This window comes from Zalophus californianus, chromosome 12 (genome assembly GCF_009762305.2).
Source record: "Zalophus californianus isolate mZalCal1 chromosome 12, mZalCal1.pri.v2, whole genome shotgun sequence".
Taxonomy (NCBI): Eukaryota; Metazoa; Chordata; class Mammalia; order Carnivora; family Otariidae; genus Zalophus; species Zalophus californianus.
The window spans coordinates 92,632,091-92,656,736 of NC_045606.1; the positions used below are offsets into that span (position 1 = coordinate 92,632,091).

Here is a 24,646-nt window from a genome sequence, read left to right on the forward strand (position 1 = left end):
CAGGGCAGATGACCAGTGTGATCATGGACTTCGGAGCAGGAGGGCCCTGGGGAAGGGCAAGTAGACAGAAGTAATGATTCAAAAGAGAACAAAACATTAACATGACAGAACTTTTCAGCAGTATGGCAACTCCAAGTTTAAAAGCAATCCATGGGAATGCCTGGAAAACCTTTCTGTAATGAATTTTTCCAAGATCTGTTAGGACTTAGCCCTCTTTGGCAAGTGATAACGAGAAAATAAATGTGTAGGGGCGCCTGGGTGGTTCAGTCTTTAAGTGTCTGCCTTCGGTTCAGGTCATGATCCCGGGGTCCTGGGATCGAGCCCCGCACTGGCCTCCCTGCTCTGCGGGAAGCCTGCTTCTCCCTCTCCCGCTCCCCCTGCTTGTGTTCCCTCTCTTGCTATGTCTCTGTCAAATAAATAAATAAAATCTTAAAAAAAAAAAAAAGAAAAGAAATGTGTAGGGCGCCTGGGTGGCTCAGCTGGTTAAGCATCTGCCTTTGGCTCAGGTCATGGTCCCGGGGTCCTGCTGGGCGGGGTGTCTGCTTCTCCCTCTGCCCCTTCCTCTTGCTTGCTTGCACACATGAACCTGCTCTCTCTCTCTCTCTCTCATGTTCTCTCTCACTCTCTCTCTCTCTCAAATAATAAAATCTTTTAAAGATTTTACTTATCTGACAGAGAGAGACATAGCAAGAGAGGGAACACAAGCAGGGGGAGTGGGAGAGGGAGAAGCAGGCTTCCCATCGAGCAGGGAGCCCCATGCAGGGCTCAATCCCAGGACCCTGGGATCATGACCTGAGCCAAAGGCAGACGCTTAACGACTGAGCCACCCAGGAGTCCGACCTTTCAACTTTTTTTAGAGGCGCGCGCGCGCACACACACACACATGCTGACCCTAAAACAACACAGATTTGAACTGTGCAGGGCCAGTTATAGGCAGATTTTTTTTCAATAAGTCCACTACAGTCCTATAAGTGTATTTTCTCTTCCTTATGATTTTCTTTTCTCCAGCTTAACTTATTGTAAGAATATGGCACATAATACCTATAACATACAAAATATGTGTTAATTGACTGTCAACAGTAATGCTTTTGACCAACAGTAGGGCTATTGGTAACTAAGTTGCTGGTGAGTCAAAAATTATGCACAGACTTTTAACTATGAAGGGGGTGGGCACCCCTAACCCCTGCGTTGTTTAAGGGCCAACTGTGTTTCTTTCTTTCTCTTTCTCCTTTTAATGAGAAAAAAAAGATCAGGACAATAATGTATATAATCTTGTGTCCTGATTTTTTCCACTTGATTTTATATTCTGAACTTTGCTAACAGTCATTTTTTGAAAACATTTAAAATTAAGACAAGTGTTTATAGTTATAACCTATACAAAGCTTCTAACTGTTAGAAAAGCATCCTGTGGTGAAACACATGGGACGCAATGCTTTGCCAAACCTTTGCTCTTTGGCCCCTGCCTTCTCTCCTGTTCTCAGTCCAGGCCTGGCCGGGGATCGCCCAAGCCCACTGACCTGTTTTGCAATCCCAGGCCCACCAAAGAGCCTTTCCAGGCCTGGACAGCTGTGTTTCCAACAACGGAGAGGTGAAGACAGAGAAGCGGGTTGCTGCCTTTTTACTCACCTGTCTGAGGAACCGATTGTTGACGAGGTCGACCACAAGGACCTGCAAGATGAGGGAAAGGGACGATTCCTGTCACCAGAGCTTCCGGGATATAGTGATAGACTCTTAGCTTCCTCGTCCTTGGCATCCAGACAGGCAGCTGGGCTGGGGGTGGCGTGGCCCATTTGTGGTTTCCTGACGTTGCCACTCTAGCCACAAATGATGAAGGGGGGGGGTAGGGGGTGGGGAAGGGCTTTCCAGAATTGCATGCTTTCAACACCGAAACCACAGGCTGGGACATGTGTATACCACAGACTGGACTCCCTGCCCTGTTCCGAGACTGACGCAGAGCCTCTGGGACAGACTTTTAGTGTGTGGGTTGGTGGGTGAAAGAGGCTGGAGGACCCCTCCTTGTTTCCATTCCATTCAAGTCTGCATTCCCCGCTCCCAGGGCTCTCTCTCCTCCCAGCTACCCACTTGGCCTTGTCATTTCTCTTAATGGGATAGGAGGAGAGAAATCCAGAAGAGTAGATCCAACTGGAGAATGAGTCAAGCTGCAGGTGCTGGGCTTTCATTAATCGAAGTTTTTAGGATAAGCACCTTCCCCTTCTCTCCTCAGAGTGGGGCTGAGACCCAGGGCCAGATGTAGGGGGAGGCAAGTGAGCTGCCTAGGGCACATGGTCAGGAAAATGCTGGGCGTCTGCCCGCATGACCCTGGCCAGCATGGGCCCACTGGCTGTGATGGAGGAAGAGCATGGGCCTGCATGGCCACCATGTTTTCACCAACAGCTGGAAACACAGGCATCCACATAATACATCCCAGAGACCCTGACCAGGAGCTGAAGGGGCTCTCTTCTTCTTTCTCAAACACACGTATGGGGTCGAACTGAGCCATTTCGGGGATCACAGGGTACCCAGACAAATTCCTTGCGGTTCGAAACCTACACTCAAAGACCTGTGTGTGCTGGTGAATACTTCACGGGACTTCAGGCCTCTCTGGGCAATTAAAGGAGCCACATCTGGGGGCCTGGGATGAATTTCAGGGACAGGCGTTCCCCTGGGGGTTCAGAAGTGAGTGGTATCATCTAGGCCCCTCCAGTTTCCTCACTGACTGCTGGGAGCAATCAGTACAGGGGACAGAGATTATTTAGAGGCAGGGACTGGGGCTAAAGACCCACCGAAATGCCAGGGAGGACTTTCCCTACTTGGGGGCAAACCTGAAAACCCAGAAGTGCATCACTGAAAACATTTTGGTGGTTGTCTTTTTAACTGATGTGAAAAAGGACCTGTTTGCAGGAGCACAGCCTTGTCAGCTCTGTTATTAGTCATAATATAAATTCCAGCTCTCGTTCGTTCCTGTGTGCTTTCTTCCTCGGTGCCGGAGAGAGGGAGGAGGGAAGGACAGGGTGGGTGGCTACTTATGGATCAAGTGTTTTAGCATCTGGCAAAATTGTAGATCGCTGCCCTTCAGGCCAGTGGGTTCATTTAGAGAAAACCGAATTTGCCGTCACCAAGGGCCTACTGAGGCAGGCTGGGGGTTTGTATCTGATAGACCAAACTGCAGGGTCCCCCACCCCTCGACGTTGCACGCTTGCAGTGCCTCAGCCAGGACCTCCCCTCTGTCCTCTGGCCCCCCACAGGGAGGAAACAGGGACGTCCCCAGTGCTTACCTCTTCCAGTGGCAGCTCCCGGAGCAGCGGCAGCGAGCTGGTGAGCAGCCCGATGAGGAAGGGGGTTGGTGAGCACACGATGTCGATCATGGCGGGCGGCAGCACAGGGATGTAGGTGTGCTGCCAGGTGAAGGGGTAGATGACAGCCACCATGGCGTGGCAGCACTTGGACAGCGTGCTGCAGCAGAAGGGGGAGAAGGGGAGAAGGGGCAGATTCAGGGGCTCTGGACTGGGCCTGCTCAGGCTCACAGGGTGGGCAGCCTCCATGGAGGAGGCTGGAGAGAAACGCAGACACTCCATCCCAAGGGCGTGTTGGTCAGAAAAGGCGTCACGCACCTATTAGACACACTGTGTAACAGTCTGAACACAGATTATACCAGGCACGTGGGGCCTGTGTGAGGCTTTGAGACACAGCTAGAAGGATGAATTTAATGCCTCACATAAGTTTTGCTAGTGTGCCTTCACATGCGAGTTACATTCTCGTAAGGTCTTGACCAAATCATTCAATTCCACCCCTCTTCCCCAAACGCTTCCAAGTCAACGAAAGCCTCTTTCCTCATGGATGCTCACGATTTTCTCATATGGAAGATGCTTTTATATTCTAAACTAGCTTTCTCTTTGTTCTCTTCCACACATTCGCTCAGCCAAGCACGAATACCTAGGTGCAATCACGGGAAACAGGGTAACTCCTCTGGTATTCACGTGGTCAGCAGTCAGCTCCCAGGCTCTGTTGTGTAAACATGAAACTCGTGTACAGTTGCCCCTTACCCAGAATTCAAAACTTGAAAAAAAAAATAACACTGGGAGTCTCCCTTAAAGAATTGTGAGCATGGTACAGCCTTTATCGGCAAGCCCTGAGCTCCAGTGATCACTGTTCCCAGTGCTCTGTGCAGAGCCTGAGCTCATGAGTGGATGAATGGGGGGATTACCCGGGACTATCATCTGGAATATCAGCCCCACCGTGCTGCAGACAGGGATGCCCGGCAGCCTCCCACAGTGAGCAAGAGCCAACCTTCTCTTCTTCCCTGCAGTTTCTTCTTTCTTCACCAGCCTGCTGGTGAGCAGACCCTCTCTGCTCTCATTCTACTGTGCTGTTTCCAAAATGCCATGGGATTTGAAACTTCAGAAGCTTATTAGAAATACATGTAATGTAAGAATAAAATAAAAGTGAGGGCCCATGGTTTCTCCCATGAACGTACTGCATCCTCCTCAGGGCACAGGCCCTGTAACCAGCGATTCCTTTGTCAGGCCACCTTCTGAATATTTGCCCTGGTTCTCAGCTGTGCTCTGTTAGGCATAGTTTAAGGAAGCTGAGTTCTCCCTAGATGAATGCTCCCTTACTGGATTCCCACTGATGTCAGGCACCTATGCAGGCATACTTTGGAGTTCTGTACCAGACCACCACAATCAAGCAAATGTCTCAAAAAAAGGCAGTCAAATGAATTTTTTTGTTTCCCAGTGCATATAAAAATTATGTTTATACTATACTGTATGCAAGTGTGCAATAGCATTATGTCTAAAAAAATAATATACGTAATTTAATTAAAAAGTAGTTTATGCTAAAAAAATGCTAACCATCATCTGAGCTTTCAGTGAGTCATAATCACCAGTCACAGATGACCATAACATAATAATAATGAAAACTATTGTGAGACATTACCAAAATGGGACACAGAGCCACAAAGTGAGCAAGTGCTGGTGGAAAAACAGAGCTGATGAACTTGCCTGACGCAGGGTTGCCACAAACCTTCAATTTTTTTTGTTAAGATTTTATTTTTTGACAGAGAGACAGCAAGAGAGGGAATACAAGCAGGAGGAGTGGGAAAGGGAGAAGCAGGCTTCCTGCCAAGCAGGGAGCCTGATGCGGGGCTTGATCCTCAAGACCCTGGGATCATGACCTGAGCCGAAGGCGGACGCTTAACGACTGGGCCACCCAGGCGCCCCAAACCTTCAATTTGTAAAAAAAACAAAAACAAAAAATGCAGTGTCTGCAAAGTGCAACAGACCGAGGTCTGCCTGCAACCTCACTCTCATAAAACTTTCCTGAGCCCGTTTTAATAGGATCACTTAGCTCTGGCTTCCTTAAGAAGAAAAGAGGTGAACTAAAAGATATTGGCTAGCAAGTGAAATAAGCCAGAGAGAAAAAGGCAAATACTGGACAATTCCACTTATATGTGAGGGACTTAGAACAGGCAAATTCATAGAGACCAGGGGCTGGGGGAGGGAGAATGGGGAGCTGTTGCCTAGAGTGGACAGACTTTCAGTTTGAGATGATGAAAATTCTGGAAATGGACAGTGCCAACGGTCGCAAACACTGTGAATGTCCTTAATGCTGCCACTGAACTGTGTACTTAAAAATGATTAAAATAGTAAACTTTATGTTATGTATATTTTATCACAATAAAAAAAAAGCCAAGAAAAAATTACTTACCTGCGAAAGGAATTCCTCTGAATCGGGTATCCCTGAACATCCTTAAAATATATACTAGCCCCCTTTCCCATCCCACCTGCATTTGGGGGCCCCTGAGCCAAACGAGAGTAATGTTGAATCCTGTTCATTTATCAGCATGACCCTCCTGACCTTCCTGTTTCCTGTCTTTGCAAATTATCTCTCTGAACACTCAGTGGAGTCCTGAAATGCTTCTTAGGAGCATGGCACCCACATGTCCCACTATTCGGTCCTGGTCTTTTCTTTCAAGTGATTACCCCCAAAACAAGAAAGATACTACCCCAAGATTTCATTATCATAATGCCCATAATATCTTCTTCATAAGAGGGAGGGATACAAGCTTCTTTATAATACCTTCCTTATACCTATTGAGTAATAGCGAGACAGAATAATTGTTAGGACTTACACCGAGAAGAACAGCAATAATTCACCCGGCAGGTTGGTGACCTCAAAGAATTTTCTCTCAAAGCAGAGAAACATTTTTCCTCAGGCAACCCTTTCTCTCAGATATTCCGGAATGTAAATACTGTTGGTGAGTTGCTCACCCCTTGTGTTTAATTTCCTTGAGGATTGAGTGTGTTGAATTTACTTTGTTCTAAAATTTTAAAATTTTAGGACCAATCCGTATCAGTGTGTGACCAGTCTGCAAAGTTGATCTGCTCACGTACTATAGTTGTGAGGACACGACTGAGAACACCAGGACGTTAAAATATAAACGTGGGTAGCTGGGTCTAGAGCGGGTTTCTTCAGACTACAGTTTGCAGCCCATCATTGGGTCCTGAAATAATTTTAGTGGGCTGTGATCAGTCTTAGAAACGACAAAAAGAACAGACTAGAAGAGAGTGTGCTGCATTCTGTTCCAGTCGTAAATAATGATCTGTGGGCCTGTGTGTGGTATACACGTTGGGTCTGAACGTGCATGGCATTGCTCATTAGGGCCTGCAGTAAAAAGGGTCTGAAGTCAATGATTTGGACCAAAGAACTGGAGGCTGGAGGCAGATAGACAGTAATGGTTCAGTTGGAATTCTGGTATGTTCCATGTTTTCCTGGGATGTTGGCTTTCATTCCCAAGCGACTAGAGGGACCTTAAAAGAGACGGTGAGAAAGAATTCCCTGAAGGAAGCCTCGTGTATGAAACCTGTCTCTTTGGACAGCACGTTTGTTGGAAGCTCCCGAATGTGTCTTGGAGGAAGAGTGGCTCCTGGGTGGGCCTCGGCGGTGGGAGCGGTCATGCGGGGCCCACTTCACAGCTGGCTCTGAAGCTTTTCACTTCTGTCCGCTTACTAGCAGGGAATAAAAATGCAGTGCTCACGCTGAAGAGTTCTTTCACATTTTCAGAGTTGTGGTTTAAGCACTTTTGACCCCAGGGAGGTTATAGAATCACAGAATTTTAGACCTGGAGTCACCTTAGAGATGGAGTTCATCTTCTTTTGAATCTTTTTTTTTTTTTTTTTGGTAAGCCTCACACCCAACGTGGGGCTTGGACTCACGACGCTGAGATCAAGAACCGCATGCTCTACCGACTGAACTGGCCAGGCGCCCCTTCTTTTGCATTTTAAGAGCTAAAGGGACCGAGGCCAAGGCTGACCTCTGCATTCAGGGTGGGCAGTGAAGCGCGTGGAGGAGGGGAAGACATACAGAGCGGGGAATGGAGGCACAAAGAGACACAGTGAGAAGGCTTTGTGGTTTCCTCAGTCACTGCAGTAGAAAAATAAATGTGTTTAAGGTTTTTTTTTTTCCAACTCAAAGAAAAGGCCTTCTGCCCTTTTGCTTTCTTGCGGCCTCATCCCTGGACTGAGAACGTGTAATGAGTTGCTGGCTTCTCTCTGCCGCTAGAGCATCCTGTGGCTCCTAGGGGAAGCCTAAGGGGCCCTGCAGTGCCGGGGACCCCCCACACCCCCCCAACGTTCAGCTGCAGAGCGTGAACCAGCTGGATGAGGAAGGCAGTTGGAATGGGTCAGGAAAAATGATAAGCAATGCCAGCTCTAGCCAGATACATACAGTGGGTGAATAAATGTTCCGGAGAGAAAGATCAAATTCATCCATGCCACTGGAACGCCCAGAACTAAAGGACAGCTGAATTCAATTTTGATGGGGACCAATGATGACAACTCAGCCAGGTACCCTGCTCGCCACGGAGGTAGGTGCAGGCCCCTGCTATCTCTCCTAACAAGGGTTTTTTGGTTGCTTGTTTTTAAATCATCTGATGTGCTGTTGCAGCAGGAGCCAAATGTTCCCCCACCTGGCTGTCATTAGCACCTCGCTGGCAGGCGCATATGGAGCGCAGGGTGCTCAGGACAACAGGTGGGCAGTGTTTGAGGAGTGGCTCATTCATTCCTCTTGCTCACCAGCCCACATCAGTATGCTGGGAGAAAAAAAAACCCAACAACTTCTCTCTCTTGAAACACTAGAAGGAAAGGTCGAATTCTGCAGAGTGCAGTTAGTGACAACTTTGTCCCCAAAATAAATGGTAGCGGAGAGAGGAATTATTTTGAGTATAGCTCATGTTTTTCTAGGTCTCTGCTGCAAGTGCTAATGAAATTTTATTCCCAGGCACATGAAGGCTAGAGGAGCCTTCCACGGGGGGTGGAGGGGTGGGCACTGCTAGGATGGGTGGTGTCTTAGGAATATGGAAAGAACAGGGTTTGGTTTGGGCAACAATGAGGATGACTTTTCAAGTAAGCTTGCCATACAGCCTTCCTGAGCATCTGCTGGTTGGAGGAGAGGCAGTGTTTCGGAGGAAGTCCTAGGAAGACAGCCCTCGCAGCTGGCTCTTGTTACCGTGGGGGTGGAGGAAAGCACACCAGCCTTCAGCTGTGATCGATTTGTACAAAAGCAGAGGGAGGTGATGCCCACGTGGGAGGCTGACTGGGCCACAGGGCTTCAAGATGAGCACAGGGGAGAGGGTCCCAGAATGCTTTGCTGTTTGGCGGTACTTTGTGAGGGTTGAAGCATTAGTCTGGAGAAATCAGGATGCACTTGTGCGTAATCAAGTTCTCCTGGAGAAGACACTTTGGTTCTGATTGCTACCAAGCCCCTGTCACCATATGTGGGGTTACTATGCTCAGCAACCTTCCAACTCATCTAGGAACCAGTAAGAACTGAACACAGAGGCTTCTCTAAAATGCTACCAGAACAGTAAACAATGAGTTTCCTGAGTTAGACAGACTCCCCAGGAATTTGAAGAATGATCCTATCAGCATCCGTTAGTATCCCAAGCAAAGTATCTCTCCTAGTGTATCATTCCCAGGAACATGAGCGAAAGGCAAACTTCAGTCTGGGCTGGTACCTGGAGGGACCTAGAGGGAGGTGGGTGCCACCATGCCCTGGCTGCCATATTTCCATGACTGTACTTTCAAACCTGGAAGTAACATGTTGCCAAATTAAAAAAAAAAAAAAAATTAGGCGGGGCCTCAAGAAAACTGGCTTTGCTACTCCCTGTATGATCTTAGGTGAAAGCCTTGAACTTCCTTATCTGTAGAGTAAGTCAAGTGGACTAGATAATTTCTAACTTCCTTCCAGCTTTAATGTTTCCAAACTATAAATCTATGTGCGCGAGAGAAAACCAGGTGCTGGAAATAGCTGGAAAGTGAAAAGAACCACGGCTTGTCATCGGGAGATAATCCTAGGGCTCATTAGTGGAGACAGGACAGAAGAGCTGGGGTGACATCGCATGGGACAAACTAATAGAACAAAGTAGTGGAGAGGTTTTGAGTCCCTGCAGTAAGCGCCACATGAAGGTGGCAACACAAATAAGCACGGCCTGAGAGCATCTGACCCCTGATGGATGAACCGGAATAAGTCTTCAGCCCAAGATTTTGCTAGTGATGGGTTTGACGTAGAAGACAATTTTGGTCATGCTAGTCTCCAAATCTTGCTCCAAATGTTATGTTCTTGGTGTTCATATGCAAAAACAGGTAGTTGATACTTAATATTTCATCAGACTGATGCCATTATGTTACTAAAGTTGTATTTTTCATAGGCTTTTGCTGAATGAAATTTATGTACCTCTAAGACTGGCAGCCACTCTGGGGACCTCTGAAGTAGTATTCTGAATGCCAGATCACCAAGGTGGCAGCTACTGATCCTGCAGGTGGGCCTCGGGCAAGCTCATCTGCCCAGAGAGGGCACGCTCACAAACCCTACCTTCTTCTGAGATGGCAAACATTGCCGAGCATAACCGATTCTAGACAGGACAGGGGGGTCCCCATTTAGGCTTACAGAAACTGATAAAAAAAAAAACAACCAAAAGGAGAACACAAAAGGACGAAGGTGCATAGCTACTTAGGAACCGATCTGTGCAGTTACTCATGGGCAAAGCCAAGGTGCAAACACCAGTATTTACCAAGATTTGACCACCTTGGGGTGCCTCGGTGGCTCAGTTAAGCGTCTGCCTTCGGCTCAAGTCATAATCCCAGGGTCCTGGGATCAAGCCCCGCTTTGGGCTCCCTGCTCAGTGGGGAGTCTGCTTCTCCCTCTCCCTCTGGTGGTAGAGTGTGTGTGTGTGTGTGTGTGTGTGTGTGTGTGTGTGTGTCAAATAAATGAATAAATAAATCTTAAAAAAAAAAAAGATTTGACCACCTAATCCTAAGTAGGCATTTGGCTTTATAGTCTTCCAGTACCCCAAAAGGATAAAAAGGAAATTTCTCAAATATTAAAAACTTTGTCCCATCTAAAACTTTTGAACAAATCTGTTTATGTGCAACTCTGATTTTATGGTTCAGCTGGGTCTGTAGATTAGTTAAAATGTTGGGAATTGAAATTAATAAACTAAAAAACAAATGTTTATCATTGGGGAAATGAAGAAAGGGGTATAAGAAAATATTTATTTGGGTTGCTACGACAACAGAACAAGCCATCACAACAACATTCTCTCTTTTCCATCTGTCAAACTTGGGCTTGACAGAGCCTTAAGAAACACTCAGTGTCCACCCTGAAGATGAAATGGAGCAAAAATATTATTCTAAATTTGATAGATTTTTGGCTCGACTTAAAACTCTTTTATAACTCATTCAGTATTTGCCACAAGTCCCGGCTACTTCCTGTTGCAGTGGGTAGACTCACTAGCAGTGAAGAGTAAGTACATTGTGTGTGTGTGTGTGTGTGTGTGTGTGTGTGTGTGTGTGTGTGTGTGTGTGTATGGTGGGGGGATGGCAGCATGAGTATAGGCCGAATTCAGGCTAACGTCCACCCCGAGATGCCATGCGGCCACTCACTGAGCTCGTGGTGTGTCCTGCTCTCTTGTGCTGTTCTGAGGTCTCACAAAGATTGGGGGGAATCAGAAGAATGAGGAGGCTTGCTTCCACTTCTAGCTGAACAGGGCCGGAAATGGGACCACATGTGGCGTGTGGAGTACTGTGCCCAGTGGTGATGAGGATGAAAGACCCCACGGGAGCTTATGCTGAAGGCTCTCCTCATAGACTTTCCCAGGTCAGACGATTTGCAGCCAGCCACTGTCCTCAAAGCCCTAGTATGTCAGGGCCTGGCCAAAGAACTCTTCAGCTCCTATGGCTCTTTGTCCATAAATCAGGCAGCATTAGGTGGAGGCAGATTCCTCCTGGGGGGATACCCAGTAAGCAGAGCAGGCCCGAGAAGGGAAGATGGGTTCTAGCTTTTTCACTGAGCAACTTCACACACAGGATGTTCTTTGGTGGATTTTCTGTGTTTTAATCATTAGCTATCTTTCTTTCTTCCTTCCTTCCTTCCTTCCTTCCTTCCTTCCTTCCTTCCTTCCTTCCTTCCTTCTTTCCTTCCTTCCCTCCTCCGTCTCTCCCTCCCTCCCTCCTTCTCTTTCTTTTTTTTCTTAAGATTTTATTTTTAAGTAATCTCTACACCAATGTGGGATTCAAACTTACAACCCTAAGATCAAGAGTTGCAGGCTCCACTGACTGAGTCAGCCAGGAGCCCCAGGAGCCCCAGCTGTGTCACCTTCTTACAGGTGAGCCAGACTTCCCTGCACTGGCTCAGTTGGCCTGTTAGGGAAGGGGTCACAACGGAGGGTCAGAGAGACCTGACACCGAGGTCTCCAGAAGTAGACAGTGTAAGCTGCAAAAGAGGTGCAGAGACGCCCCGACTTCTGAGCACAGTCTAGAGCAGAGGCCTAGGCATCCTGGAGAGGACCCACAACACGATGTGTATTTAACTCTAACCCAAGAACGTTAAGAAGGGCATTAAATGAGCATACACAGTTACTTGGGCTTCACACAGCTCTGAAGTGTCAGGGATTGGAATCGCTCTAAGAAGGCCGCAGTAGCTACCCAGGTGATTTCTACTGAATCAGATGAAGCCGGGAGAGGAGTGAGCCTATGGAGCTCAGGGAGAGGTGGGGTGTTGGGGCTGACTTTCCCTCAGCAGCATGTTCATAGAATCACATAGCATTTGAGCCGGAGGGGTCCTGCAGGCATTAGATAGTCCTCTCCCCCACTGCACAGCTGGGCACATAAGGTGGTCATCCCCTGGGACACTCTGGCAAGCACAGAGACGCCTGAGGAGGTGGGGTCAGGTTTAGGACCCTTAGCAGGTTCTGGGCCAGGATCAAAGGGAAGGCAAGGCATGAAGGAGCACGGTTCCAGGAGGTCCCAAGCACTCTGGCCTGTGGAGTGAGAGAATTTCAGAGCGAGGAGAGACTGTGGGGTTGCCTGGTCCCACTCGCCTCACTGGGCCCCAGCTGAAGGCCATAGGGAGGGAGGGCTTGGGGAGAAAAGCACAGAAGTCTTAGCTTCTTCAGTACACAATTCTAGCCTGATGCCAAGCACACAGGGGGTCTCAACGGTGTGTTTTAAAAAAGACTTTCCTTATATATTTCTGTAGATGGGGTCACAGACGCTGCCCTTACCCCCACCAGACCACATGGCGTGCTCCTCCTCCTCCCTTCTCATTTTCTCTGGAGCCAGGCTGCCTGCGTCCCAGCCCTCCCACTAACCACTGGCTTGCTTGAGCAAAGTGACTTAACCTCTGTGTGCTTCTTAGTTGCCTAATAATAGAAGCTATCTGACTGAGTTGTCAGGAGCCTGAAAGAGTACAGGTCAACCCCTTCCAAGAGCCGGGCCCAGAGGCGACATTCCAGTGTTCTTTGTGGTGGCGGTGTTGTTCCTGTCATCAGGCTTGCTCATGCTGCGATTCCTTCTTTTCCGGCCTCAGCTCTATGGGCCTTTATTTATTTATTTTTCCATCCCTTCAGGTCTGCCTGGAACGGGCATCGGACGGAAAGATAATTTATGGGGCAAGAGAGAGAATACTTCGAGGCATTTGTAACAGGAAAAGCACGGGCTGGCTGCCTTTGGGGACGACATGACGTGGGGGCTGTCACAAGTCGCAGTGATGAGGGGCCTGGGTGCAGATGAGCCCTGGTTTCATAAATGAGGAGGCCCAGGGCCCACAGCTGAGGATGCTCAGGCTTCCTCCCTCCTCCGGGGAGCACCCCCGGGCCCTGCATCCTGTGTGATGAGAGACAGATGTGCAAGTCTGAAAGCTCTAAAGGGTCTATAAAGGTAATTAAGGTGTTTTACACACACACACACACACACACACACACACTCACACTCACACAGTGGTTAACTGCACCATGGCCTGGCTCTGGACCCTGTCCCTGCAGCAGCCATAGCTGGCATTTTACCCCCTCTGCCCTCTCATGGCGGTTTGCTGTTCGAAGGGACTCCGTCTCTAAGGGCAGAACACCAGGCATCATGGAAAGTGGGGCGAGGAGAGACACTCTGAAGTCCCCTCCAATCCGACCACATCGGCGACCTGTCCCCGCAGTAAAGCTGAGCAGGAGGGGAGGAGCTGGGAGAAGCAACCCAGATGCAACCACGGGGCAGGGTCCATTCTCAGGGATGGAGTCCCTTCACTTTCCTTTGTCTCTTGTTAGAGCGGCTCTGGGGGAGGGGCTTCAGTCTGTCAATCCAGAAATCTATCCAGGCTGGAGGGAGAGGTGGGCAAGTCCCCTCCAGACATCTTCGTCAAAGCATTTCCAGGGGTCTTCGTACCCTAAGCCTGACTCATCCCCTCTGCTGTCCTTCAGGGATGCATCTGTCTCTGACCCTTTCTATTCCCACCCTCTCTCTCATAGTACCTCTCTCTCTCTCATGTTCTCCTTTGTTGGGGAGGGAAGCCTGGGGAGGGCATGCTCCTCTCCAGCCATGCCCGTCTTCCCAGACATTTTCTCAGGCGGCACCTTCCTGAGTCTACCATCTTCAACCTGGCAGGAAGCTCCTGAAGGGGCTGCTTGACCCCATCTCCAGTCTGCGTGGGCAGCAGGTTTACTGGGCTGGCCTTCACTTCTTGCCTCGGCCTTCCTGAGAGCCATCACTTTCCCCTCCCCCACGGTGGAGCCTGAGAATTCTACTTCCGGGGACAGAGCGGGGCTTCCAGAGAAGACAGACAGCTACTCGATAAAACCGGACCCTGGTCACTGAAGGGTTATTACTCATCTTTTGCTTCCAGAGCCCCAACCTTAGAACTCTCCCGCCTGAATTCCCCAGTGCCCAGTGAGCTCGGAGAGCTGCCCACTCCCAGCACCAGCTGCAGGCTGAGAGCCGGCCTGCTTCCTGCGCGGACCCCAGGGCACGGGGAGTGCAAGAAGCATGACAGTTAACCGTGAAGAGCTCGCTAAAAACCCGGGGCGGGGGGCGAAGGCTGGGAATAGCTAAGTGGCTGCTGTCCAAAGAGGAGCATCACCAAGATGACCAGATGGGCTGCAGTGGGAGGAGAGGACTGGATTCCATTTCCTTCCACGTTCCTGATGAGCTCCACATTCATTCCTTCTGTCCTTTCCGTTCTTCTTCCTCCCTTTTGTTTTCCAGATTTGGGAGTCCTCTTTCCTCTCCAAGCCGCAGTTCTTTGATTTGTGTGTTTTTGGCATTTCTTCTTTCTGGCTGGACTCCTCGGTTGGCCTCATCTGCTTTCCCTGGTTGGCTGGCCCATCTCAGCCCTTCCTGGAGGGGCGGTCACCACCGGTGCTGCTGTGCCCTCAGTTCCGAAGCAGAGAAGGCTCTGATTCAGTGTTCTGAAGTGATGAAAATGCCAGGAATTCTTTTTTTTTTTTTTTAATCCAAAATTCACTCAAATCCCTATCTGCGTCTCCTCTGGCTCTTCTTTGATTTGTGACTTGGGCTTTGCAAATCACTGAACATGTCCCTTAGGACACGGGGGGGCATCCTACCATGCAGTGAGCAGGTGTGGGTGATTCTGTGTCATTTACCCACCGTGCGGATCCATCTGTGTTTATCATGGCCGGGCAGGCCTCTGTGAACCTTGGCCCCTTGCCCCCACTCCGCTTTCCTCTGTCTGCTTAGCTGCGGTGAACCGCTTTACAAGTTCGGGAAGGTGACACGCTCGGCCCACTGTCTCCTTGCCTTTGTCTACAGAGCGATAGCTCCTTTAGCCTGGAATGTGCTCTCTACTTGCTCTGAGTCTCAGGACTCAGCCAGAACTGGCCTCCCCTGAGCGTGAGTGCCCTCCTTGGTGTCCAGAACATGCCACTCCGATAAGCCTTGATGGCACGGTCCCAGGGGCTCTGCTCACGCCTCCGTGCCCCGCCCTGCCTGGACTGAAAACCGTGAGTACAGCTCTGAGCTTTTACCCTTGTGCCTTTAGCCCACAGCAGAGTGCCCAGCACCCCGCAGAATGAGGAAAGGTAGGCTGAGTATCAGGTAAGTAGCACAGAGAAGCGCAGGCTCACGTTGTTTTACAGAACCAGTGTGCCTTATAAACCTCCCAGCCTCGCGGCCCACTGGTCTGCACTCTTCCCTCAGAGGTGCTTCCTCTGCAGTCCTGGGCAGTCACCTGCCTCCCCCACTCCAACTCCAGACAGTCCTCCGACTGTCATTCAGACACTTTAGTAGAAATGGCCAAGGCGGGTACCTGAGCTTGTCTGCGATGAAGATGATCCTTCTTTCCAGAAGCAGGGAGGCAAACACACAGAGCAGGTGGCGGACGCTGAGAGACGAGAAGAGAGACTCAAAGTCTACGTGCTCGAGCCGGGAGTCCAGTGGGCGGCACAGTTCAATTACCTGCCGGGGAACAGAGCAGCCATGAGGAGGTCCTCAGCAGGGGTGAGCCATTTGCAGAGGAAGAGGGAAAAAAAACGAGGAAGGCAAAAGTGACCGGTAAAAGAAAGATCCTAGGACACTGAGGGAGCAGCTACACTTGGTACGAACTCTGTCTCACAGTTGAGTGTGAGGAACGTTCAGATGGAGGTGGGGACACTGGATGGCAGAATCAATGGCCTGTGGCCCCAAATGCTTGGAGGCTCTGCCTGACAGTGACATGTCTGGACCATGCCCCTCCCCGGGAGTTCCATGACTGTTGATGTCCTAACACTTAGAGTCCCACAGGAAAGTGTCTCTGCCTCACGAGGGAATATCACCTGCTGGAATGGAGTCACAGGCTCACGCAGAAGGACCAACAGATCCAAGCAGCACTTTCCAGACTCACCTCCTCTGGAAGGCATTTCTCAATAAACCCAACCCCATACCAATCCCTTCCTTACGATGTGTCTTACAGCTTGTATGCTTAGTGGGCACATCTTCTCATTCTGTACTCATTGAAATGTTCCCAAATTCATCTCAAGTCACTGCTCATGTGTGTTTTTCCCTTTAAATAGCTGACTCCTTCACAGTGAGCAGAGACTAGTGTTTTACTCTGAGCATGGCACCTGCCCAGTGCTGCCCCCATAGTGGGGCTCACTAATGTTAACATCCTTATGGTCAAGCCACCTGCATCTGGTATAGGATAGTACAGGGTTCTCCAGCAACACGGAGAATGCTTCCCTCTGTTCTGGGAAATTGAGTTGTTCCAGAATACCCTAGACCTATCCTTACCCCTCATCTGTATCCAGAGGTGACCTGCTTTTTCAAGGGCTTTTGGAACTAGAGACTCAAGGCTGAATGGAATCTGCCTAGTGATATCCACAGAGCCATATGAAGGGAATGGGAAGGATGAAAATAAAGTCCTGCATTAAATTCCAACCCAGCCAAGGAAAGGGACATACCTCAAAGTCCTAGACAGGTGAATAAAAAGTAGTATGTAAGCTTGTCTTCCCTGAAAATAATCTGTTTTACATTATGAAGTTACAGAGGTGATGGAGACCAAAAATGTAAATAGGTTTAAATACAATCTATGAGTGTAATTGGCTAGTAAGAGAAGCTAAGGATGTTCGATGCAGTTCCCTCACCTGTAAGGCCAGTGTCATACAAAGAAACACCATGTGCTGCCATGGCACAGAGCTGGGGGTTGCCCTCTGGGACTAAATCCCAGAATGGAGGGACAGGGTGGATTAGGGTGGATTTTATGATGCCTGATGTCACATTCAGTGATGTAACAGACCACTGAAAGCCAGCCCTTTGGTCTGGGCCATTCTCTCCTCTGGGAGACAATAGGAATCTGATGACTTACCTCAGTTCCCGATCCTGGCAAGAAGTTCTTGACAACAATGGTTTTGCCCAGTGCTGGGAAAGGGGCTTCCATGACACTCCTCATGAGGGGCTGTACCAGGGCAGGAGAAATGCCTCGCCGTTTTTCCACCTCATCCAAGATCTGCAAGGGTCACAAAAGCAGCTTAGCTATCCTGAAGTCAGGGCGCGAAGATATCACTCTGTTTTTGATGAAATGGGCCTGCCACCGCGACTAAAGAATTATGGGGAAGCCCTGCTGTCCTTATCAGGCCAAACTTAAAGTGTTTTCATCCCATATGTTATTGCCTCAAATCTCCTCTCTATGTACCCACTCCTTTGCCATGTGCCTTTGCAGTTCTTCTCACTAAAGTGGTGAAGTTCCTTGATCCCCTTGACTTTGGGTTTGGCCATGTAACTTACTGGCCTAATACATGCATTCTCACTGGGAGCAATATTGCCCCGAAGGGGATAAAAATTGGTTCTTGGGGGCAATGCTGAAAAAAACTTAGATATTATAATGGTTTGTAGCCCTTTAAAAGCCCACAGTACCTAAAAAGATCTACAGCGTATCTGTGGAGTTAAAATATCTCTGAGGCTAGCCATTATGGAAGTGCAAACCAAAACCACAAGATACCACTTCACACCCATTAGGATGGCTATAACCAAAAGATAGACAACAGCAAGTGTTGGTGAGGAAGTGGAGAAACTGGAACCCTCATGTACTGCTGGTGGGATTGTAAACTAGTGAAGCCCCTTTGCTAAGCCGTCTGGCAGTACCTTAAAAGGTTAAAGAGAGTGCTTCCATATGACTTAGCAATTACACTTCTGGATATTTACCAACAGAAATGAAAACATGTTCACACAAAAACTAGTACATTGGGGCGCCTGGGTGGCACAGCCAGTTAGGCATCTGACTCTTGATTTCAGCTCAGGTCATGATCTCAGGGTTGTGAAATCAAGCCCCATGTCGGCGAGCTCACAATCAGCAGAGTATGCTTGAGATTCTCTCTACCTCTCCCTCTGCCCCACCCCCGCGTGCTCTCTCTCTCTCTCTCTAAGATAAATAAATAAATCTTTAAAAAAAACAAAAACAAGAACTAGTGTATTAATGTTCATAGCAGAATTATTCATAATATATCAAAAAGGGGAAGTAACCTAAATGTCCATCAACTGATGAATGGATAAACAAAATGTGATGTTCCATTATATGCCATTATCAGCCATAAAAAGGAATGAGATATTGATTCATGCTACAACATGGATGAACCTTGAAAAGATTAGGCTAAGTCAAAGACACCAGTCACAGAAGGCCACTTATTGTATGATTCCACTTGGATAAAATGTCCAGAACAGGCAAATCCATAGAGACTGAAAGCAGATTGGTCGTTACTAGGGTTGGAAAGTGACTGCTCGTGGCTACAGGTGTTGCTGGCTGGGGTGATAAAAATGTCCTATAAATGTGGTGATCATTATGTAACTGTGTGGATATGCTTTAAAAGCCACTGAATCCTAGATTTTAAATGGGCACATTTTATGTTTTACAAACTGTATCTCAATAAAACTGTTACTTTATTTTATTTTTTTTAAGATTTTATTTATTTATTTGACACAGAGACACAGCGAGAGAGGGAACACAAGCAGGGGGAGTGGGAGAGGGAGAAGCAGGCTTCCCGCTGAGCAGGGAACCCGATGCAGGGCTCGATCCCAGGACCCTGGGATCATGACCTGAGCCGAAGGCAGACACTTAACAACTGAGCCACCCAGGTGCCCCATCAATAAAACTGTTATTTTAAAAAAATCTAAATGCAAGACCCTCCATAATCTCGTTGTGGACCAAAGAGTTTAAATAAAAATACCATTTATATTAATACACAGGTAGCCATTGAACCCTTGAAATATGGCTAGTCTGAATTGAGGTGTATTGTAAATGTAAAATCCTCAGTAGAGTTCAGAATACAAAATTAAGGATGTAAAATATCAATGACCATATGGATTATATGTTGAAAAAATAATATTTTGGATATGTGGGTTAAATGAAATTTATTATTAAAATTAAAAAGATTCTATATATGGTAATTCTTCAAAAAATTAAACATAGAATTACCATAGGATCCAGTAATTCCACACTTATGGGTACATAGCCCAAAGATTTGAAAGCAGGGACTCAGATATCTGAATGGCCATGTTCATAGCAGCATAATTCACAATAACTAAAGTGTGGAAACAACACAAATGTCCATCTACTGATAAACAGATAAAGAAAATGTGATATATACAAATAATAGACTGTTATTCAGCTTTAAAAAGGAAATTATGACATATGCTCCAATATTGATGAACCTTGAGGACACATGCTAAGTGAATATAAGTCAGTTACAAAAGGATAAATATATGATTCCATTTACATGAGATCCTGCAGTGATCAGATTCATAGAGACAGAAAGTAGAATGGTGGCTGCCAGGGCTAGGGAAAGAAGGGAATGGGGAGTTAGTGTTTAATGGTTGCAGAGTTTTGGTTCAGAGATATCAAAAAATTCTGGAGATGGATGATGGTGACAGTTATATACAATGTGAATGAACATAATGCTAATCAACTGTACACTTAAAAATGGCGAAAATAGGGGCATCTGGCTGGCTTAGTCGGTAGAGCATGCAACTCTTGATCTCAGGGTTGTGAGTTTGAGCCCCATGTTGGGTGTAGAGATTACTTAAAAATAAAATCTTTAAAAAAATGGCTAAAATAGTAACTTTTATGTTATGTTTATTTTAGCATGTTAAAAAATAACATGACAAAAAATTAAAAAGAATATTTTGGGGGTGGGGAGGCAATTCAGGGAAGAAAATCTTAAAAGGCTGGTTAGGGGGTAATAAAGAAAGGATGAGGAACACTGAAGCAGAAGTGACAGTGCACCAGTTCGAAGCCTGGGCCTTAGGAGGCCTGTCTTACGTGTTTCTGCTTGCCCTCTTGGGCCTCTGCCTCAGCCACAAGAACTGCACACCTGGGCCAGCTCCCTGTCTAAGCAGGATGACAGACATGTGGTCTAGGCCCAACCCCAGACTGGCAGCCGACAGCAGAGATCGGGCAGCCTGGGTCAGCCAACTCCCAGCCTACCCCCGACGCACGAGTGAGCCCAGTGGAGAAGAGCTGAGCTGAGCCCAGCTGCTCCGTGCGTCTATAAGAATAAATGACTGGTGCTTTAAGCCACTGTGTTGTTTGTTGTTTGTTACTCAGCATGACTGAAGTGATACTTAATGGTATACTTTTCTTCAGAGATTTTGAGAGCTGTTCTTGAACAGGATTCCCCTTCCTTCCTTCCTTCCTTCCGTCTTTCCTTCGTTTTTTGTTTTTGTTTTTCAACGTGGGGCTTGAACTCACAACCCGGATTCCTTTCTCTGTACAACAGGACAATTTGTCATTTTAGTCATCCTCGTCCCTCACCTGGAAATAGCTCGAGTTTTAGAGATCAGTTTGCCAAAGCTCTGTTTCTGGTTCTATCCAGCATATTTACTGTTTGGTCTTTGGCATGGCATCCCATCACACTCCCACAATATCCCTAGTCACAAAAATGCTACGAAAACACAGAACTGTGCATCACACACTGTGTTAGTATGTTGACTTGCTTGTCATCCCCCGTCCATGACAAAACAATGGAGCTCACGTGAATTCCAAAGGCACCACTGGAATGGTTAACTTCCACTGGGCTAACAGCTGGGCTAACCCAGCTGTTTTACTTCTACCTTCTGTAGCATTCTCACAACGGCAAAGACTACGACACAGCCTTATTTCCACATTTAAACAACCCCTTGGGAGAGACCTATGTGAGCAGTAATGCATAACTGTCCTAGAGCCTTTAAGTGACCAACTTCCGTGTAAAGGGCTTACCACCCCAGTGGAGGGAAGGCAGGAACGCAGATACATCGATACCATTCTTTATTTCTAACACACTTGCCCAGAAGTATAAGTTCTACCAAGGCAAGAGGTTACGCTAGATCAGTATAGGTCAGGCTTCCTCTGAGGGTAAGTGGAAGGTGGCCAGGAGGCAAACATGGTTCGGAACGCTTTTAGGAAGTGCTGTTTGCCATCCGTGGACAGTAGACATAGGACTTCAATTCTCTGAAAGAAAGCTCAGAAAGAAATGCTCAAGAAGGATTTAAAATCACTTTATGGATTAGATACTCATGTCTGGTTAATGTAGGAAATGAATGTTGGATTATACCTAATTTTTGAGATTATCATCACACACAATAGCAATTAGCTCCTCTCTACCCACCCAGAATAGTGGGGTGGGTGAGCCAATTCAGTTTGGCAATTCCTAGGTCTTGATACACTGGCTCCTCTTCCCAAAAAGAGGACCAGATTGTATTAAGATTTTGATCCATTTAGAGCACTACTACAATAATAAATATCTCACACACACCACACATATATACATAGATACTTATACATCCATCCATCCGAGTGGCCTCTTTGTCATGCAAAAGCGAATATGACAAAAGACAATGCTTAGAAGTAAGAAAGTAAAACACAAGGAATATTCTGGGAAGATCCTCTGCCCCTTCCATTCTCTGCAATTCCTTTGCCTCCTCCCCGACCCTGTCTCCCTGGGCCCTGACCTTCACTGGCTCTCCCTGCAGGTACTAATGGTAAGAGAACAGAGGAGGTGATGGGGGAGGAAGTGGGAAGGAAACTATGTGGGGATATGATTACAAAAGCACCAGGAGTCCCGGTGTTTCCTGTGTCTTCCCGGGCTCTGCCTTGCCTTCCCTTCCTCCCTCCTCTGAGGCCTCACCTTTGAAAAGAGACTGAAGCATCCCAGGCGGCTCACGATGCAGTAAACTTCAGGGAGACGCTTCCCTTTGCCACCAGGCTTTTGGTGTGAAACAAGGAAATCGTGAGTGTTACCATCTCAAAGTAGAGAACCCAAACATTTTTAAGTGCCTATCATGTGGCAGATGTGTTTCCCCACTGCAGCTTTTGAAAACTCGTCAGGTAAGTAGTTACCAATACCCCATTTTATAGGTGGGAAGCACTTCTGGTCACACGGCATATATACTTATAGTCTCCTGAAGGGACCAAATCAAGGGTGTCATGCTCACAGTAGGTGCTCAGTATGGCCTATGGAACCATAAAGTAAGGAGGCTTAGCTTGTTTACCCAAATCACTGTGGTCCCTCTTAAGGAGTTACCTTGAAACCAAATGTTGTTTATTATAATGGTAATTCCAAACCAGAAATCATTTCTGAACATCCTTTTTGGAACGTGCCTTTTAAACTAATTTTCCAACCAAAATGAAAATCTATCTCAATATGTCAAAGTAATTTCATCACCAAAACTTATTATCCACTTCAATTTTTAAATTGTTATCTATGCTTTTTATTCACTAATTAATTCAACAAATATTTATTGAATACCTACTATGTGCTGTGCATTATCCTGACTCTAAATTATATCAACTTATTTCGAAGATTCAAATACACTGAGTGGAAAATGATTTGCTCCTATTAAAGATTTTCAAAAGAATGGATCTCAAAAAGACAAACTCTAAAATGGGTTAGCATGATCATTTCATTGGAATACAATCCTCACTTCTAAAGGTGATTGTTCTGAAGAACACATTCTTGAATGATCTGTAGCATGAACAACAGAACTACCCTTCTTTGGCCCTTAGCAACCGTTATGAATGTGTGCGCTATAAGATCTCCGGGTCTGTTTAGCATGTTTTATTAGAAAGAACATTTGGTTTAAGGACAGAAAGGTCTTTTATTTGGCAGGGAAAATAATGGAGGAAGTATTTTCTTTCTAAGGGAGATGGAGCTCTTGTTCCTTTCTACCACTAAGATTTCGATGAACCCCCAAATCTTCCATGTTTTTAACTCCACTGATGGACCTGTCACACTTCCTGCCTCTTCTCTCATGGCACACGGTGAAGCCCCAGGACCCAGTGCTGCGTGGGGCTGCCCAGAGCGCTGGCAGACCAACAGAAGACTGTACTAACCAGCAGTCTTCGGCAGTAACCAAACCGTCTGCTCCCATCTTCTCCAGTTAAGACAAATGAGAAGGTTTCACTGCATTTGGGGAAACAAAAGTACATTACATAGCAAAACAAAACAAAAGACACCTGGCAGAGAGCAATCGGGGGACATTCCGGAGGGGGCTGTCAAAAAGGGCGGCTCCCTGTCTTGCCTGTCCATCTCTGTGCGAGGACTCTGTGCGCCTGTAGTTTTGGGGTCGGTGTCAGGGAGAAGGAGACCTAAAGTGTCACTGCAACCTGAGAGGATGAGGTCCCATAGCGCTCTATCATCTGACCGCCCCGTTGTCCAAAGAACGTCAGTCACTTACAGAGCATCGATTGTGACTACGGCCCTCCGTGAGCTCCAGGGTGAGATGGCATCCGCTGTTCTAGGGATGTGACTCAGTGAAGGAGCAGCCGAAGAGGGGGACAGTTCTGTGTCCCTCTTGAAACTGCCCCTGGGGTGACCCTCCCTGAGAACTGTCTCTTCAGAGCCCCCCGAGGCTCAGACTGCCCTGAGAGACTGCTGGGCCAACTTTGAGGAACATGGTGTGCCTCAAACACAGGCTATGCAGCCCTCTGAGTTTGGTCAATTGCTGAAACATCTGATAAAAAAAAAATACTGGTACATAACAACACGGTTAAAGCAGAAACATAAATCTATCACAATCTGAGTTGACAGCTAGATGGGCTGCTATTAAATGATTCCAGAGCATGGACAAGGAAGGGTGACAGACAATGTTCCTCTAGTTCCTCCTAGACGAAGAATTACTTTTGCCCTTCACAGAGGCTTATGAACCAAACATATGCCCAGATTGAGTGGGAGGCTGGGAATCTGCATATTTAGTCAGGTGGTTCTTATCTTCAGGGAAGTTTTAAAACACGGGTGGGGAAAGTCTCTAGCCTGGGGCCCATCAGGATCGCTGGCAGTGAGACCGAATTATGGCGTCTGTCCTCTCTGACCCCTCCCTGGTTCTTGCCGAGCTTTTGGGGGTGGGGAAGGGAAATGCCTGCACATACCTGGTAAACTGCTGGACAGGAGTCCAGTCCTTGGCATCAGGGAAACAGAACTGAGGGATAGCCTTCAGCTGGTCCTCAGACTCTCTCATGAACTTGAAAGACCTTTCCAACTGCAGCGAGAAGGGTGAGAGAAGGTTGGGGAATAAACCCCAGCTTGGGAGAGAAAGGCAGACCCTTGGCAAGACCACATCTTCCACCTGCCCACAGCTGAGACCGCCACCTTAACCTAGGAAGGGTCTGCAGCTCAGTCTGCCGGGGCGTTTTTTTCCCAGGGTACTGTCAACTCTAGTCTTATGGGAGAAGTCAGGAGAAAACAAAATAGTGTGTTTTAGAGAAATATTCTTGATGTCTAACATTCTGGAATATAACTGTTTTATTTATTTTATTTTTTGGACTATATTTGATTTTTTATTATTTTTTAAAAGATTTTATTTACTTATTTGACAGAGAGAGAGAGAGAGCGTGAGAGAGCACAGCAGGGGGAGCGGCAGAGAGAGAG

General features: G+C 47.3%; 1 protein-coding gene across 6 annotated transcripts in view; it reads right to left on the minus strand.

Moving 5' to 3' along the window:
- DENND2A (DENN domain containing 2A) overlaps positions 1–24,646 on the minus strand; it is a 99,896-nt gene that overhangs the window by 6,812 nt on the left and 68,438 nt on the right. For 5 of the 6 annotated variants that reach the window (XM_027573376.2, XM_027573371.2, XM_027573374.2 and 2 more), the window contains 8 exons: positions 24,148–24,257; positions 23,113–23,182; positions 21,908–21,985; positions 17,119–17,259; positions 15,586–15,734; positions 3,934–4,002; positions 3,276–3,453; positions 1,627–1,668 (listed from right to left, as the gene is read on the minus strand). In XM_027573376.2, coding sequence (XP_027429177.2) covers positions 1,627–1,668; positions 3,276–3,453; positions 3,934–4,002; positions 15,586–15,734; positions 17,119–17,259; positions 21,908–21,985; positions 23,113–23,182; positions 24,148–24,257 — 837 coding nt within the window. The remainder of the gene's footprint in view (positions 1–1,626; positions 1,669–3,275; positions 3,454–3,933; positions 4,003–15,585; positions 15,735–17,118; positions 17,260–21,907; positions 21,986–23,112; positions 23,183–24,147; positions 24,258–24,646) is intronic. The other variant, XM_027573375.2, reaches the window with a different exon arrangement.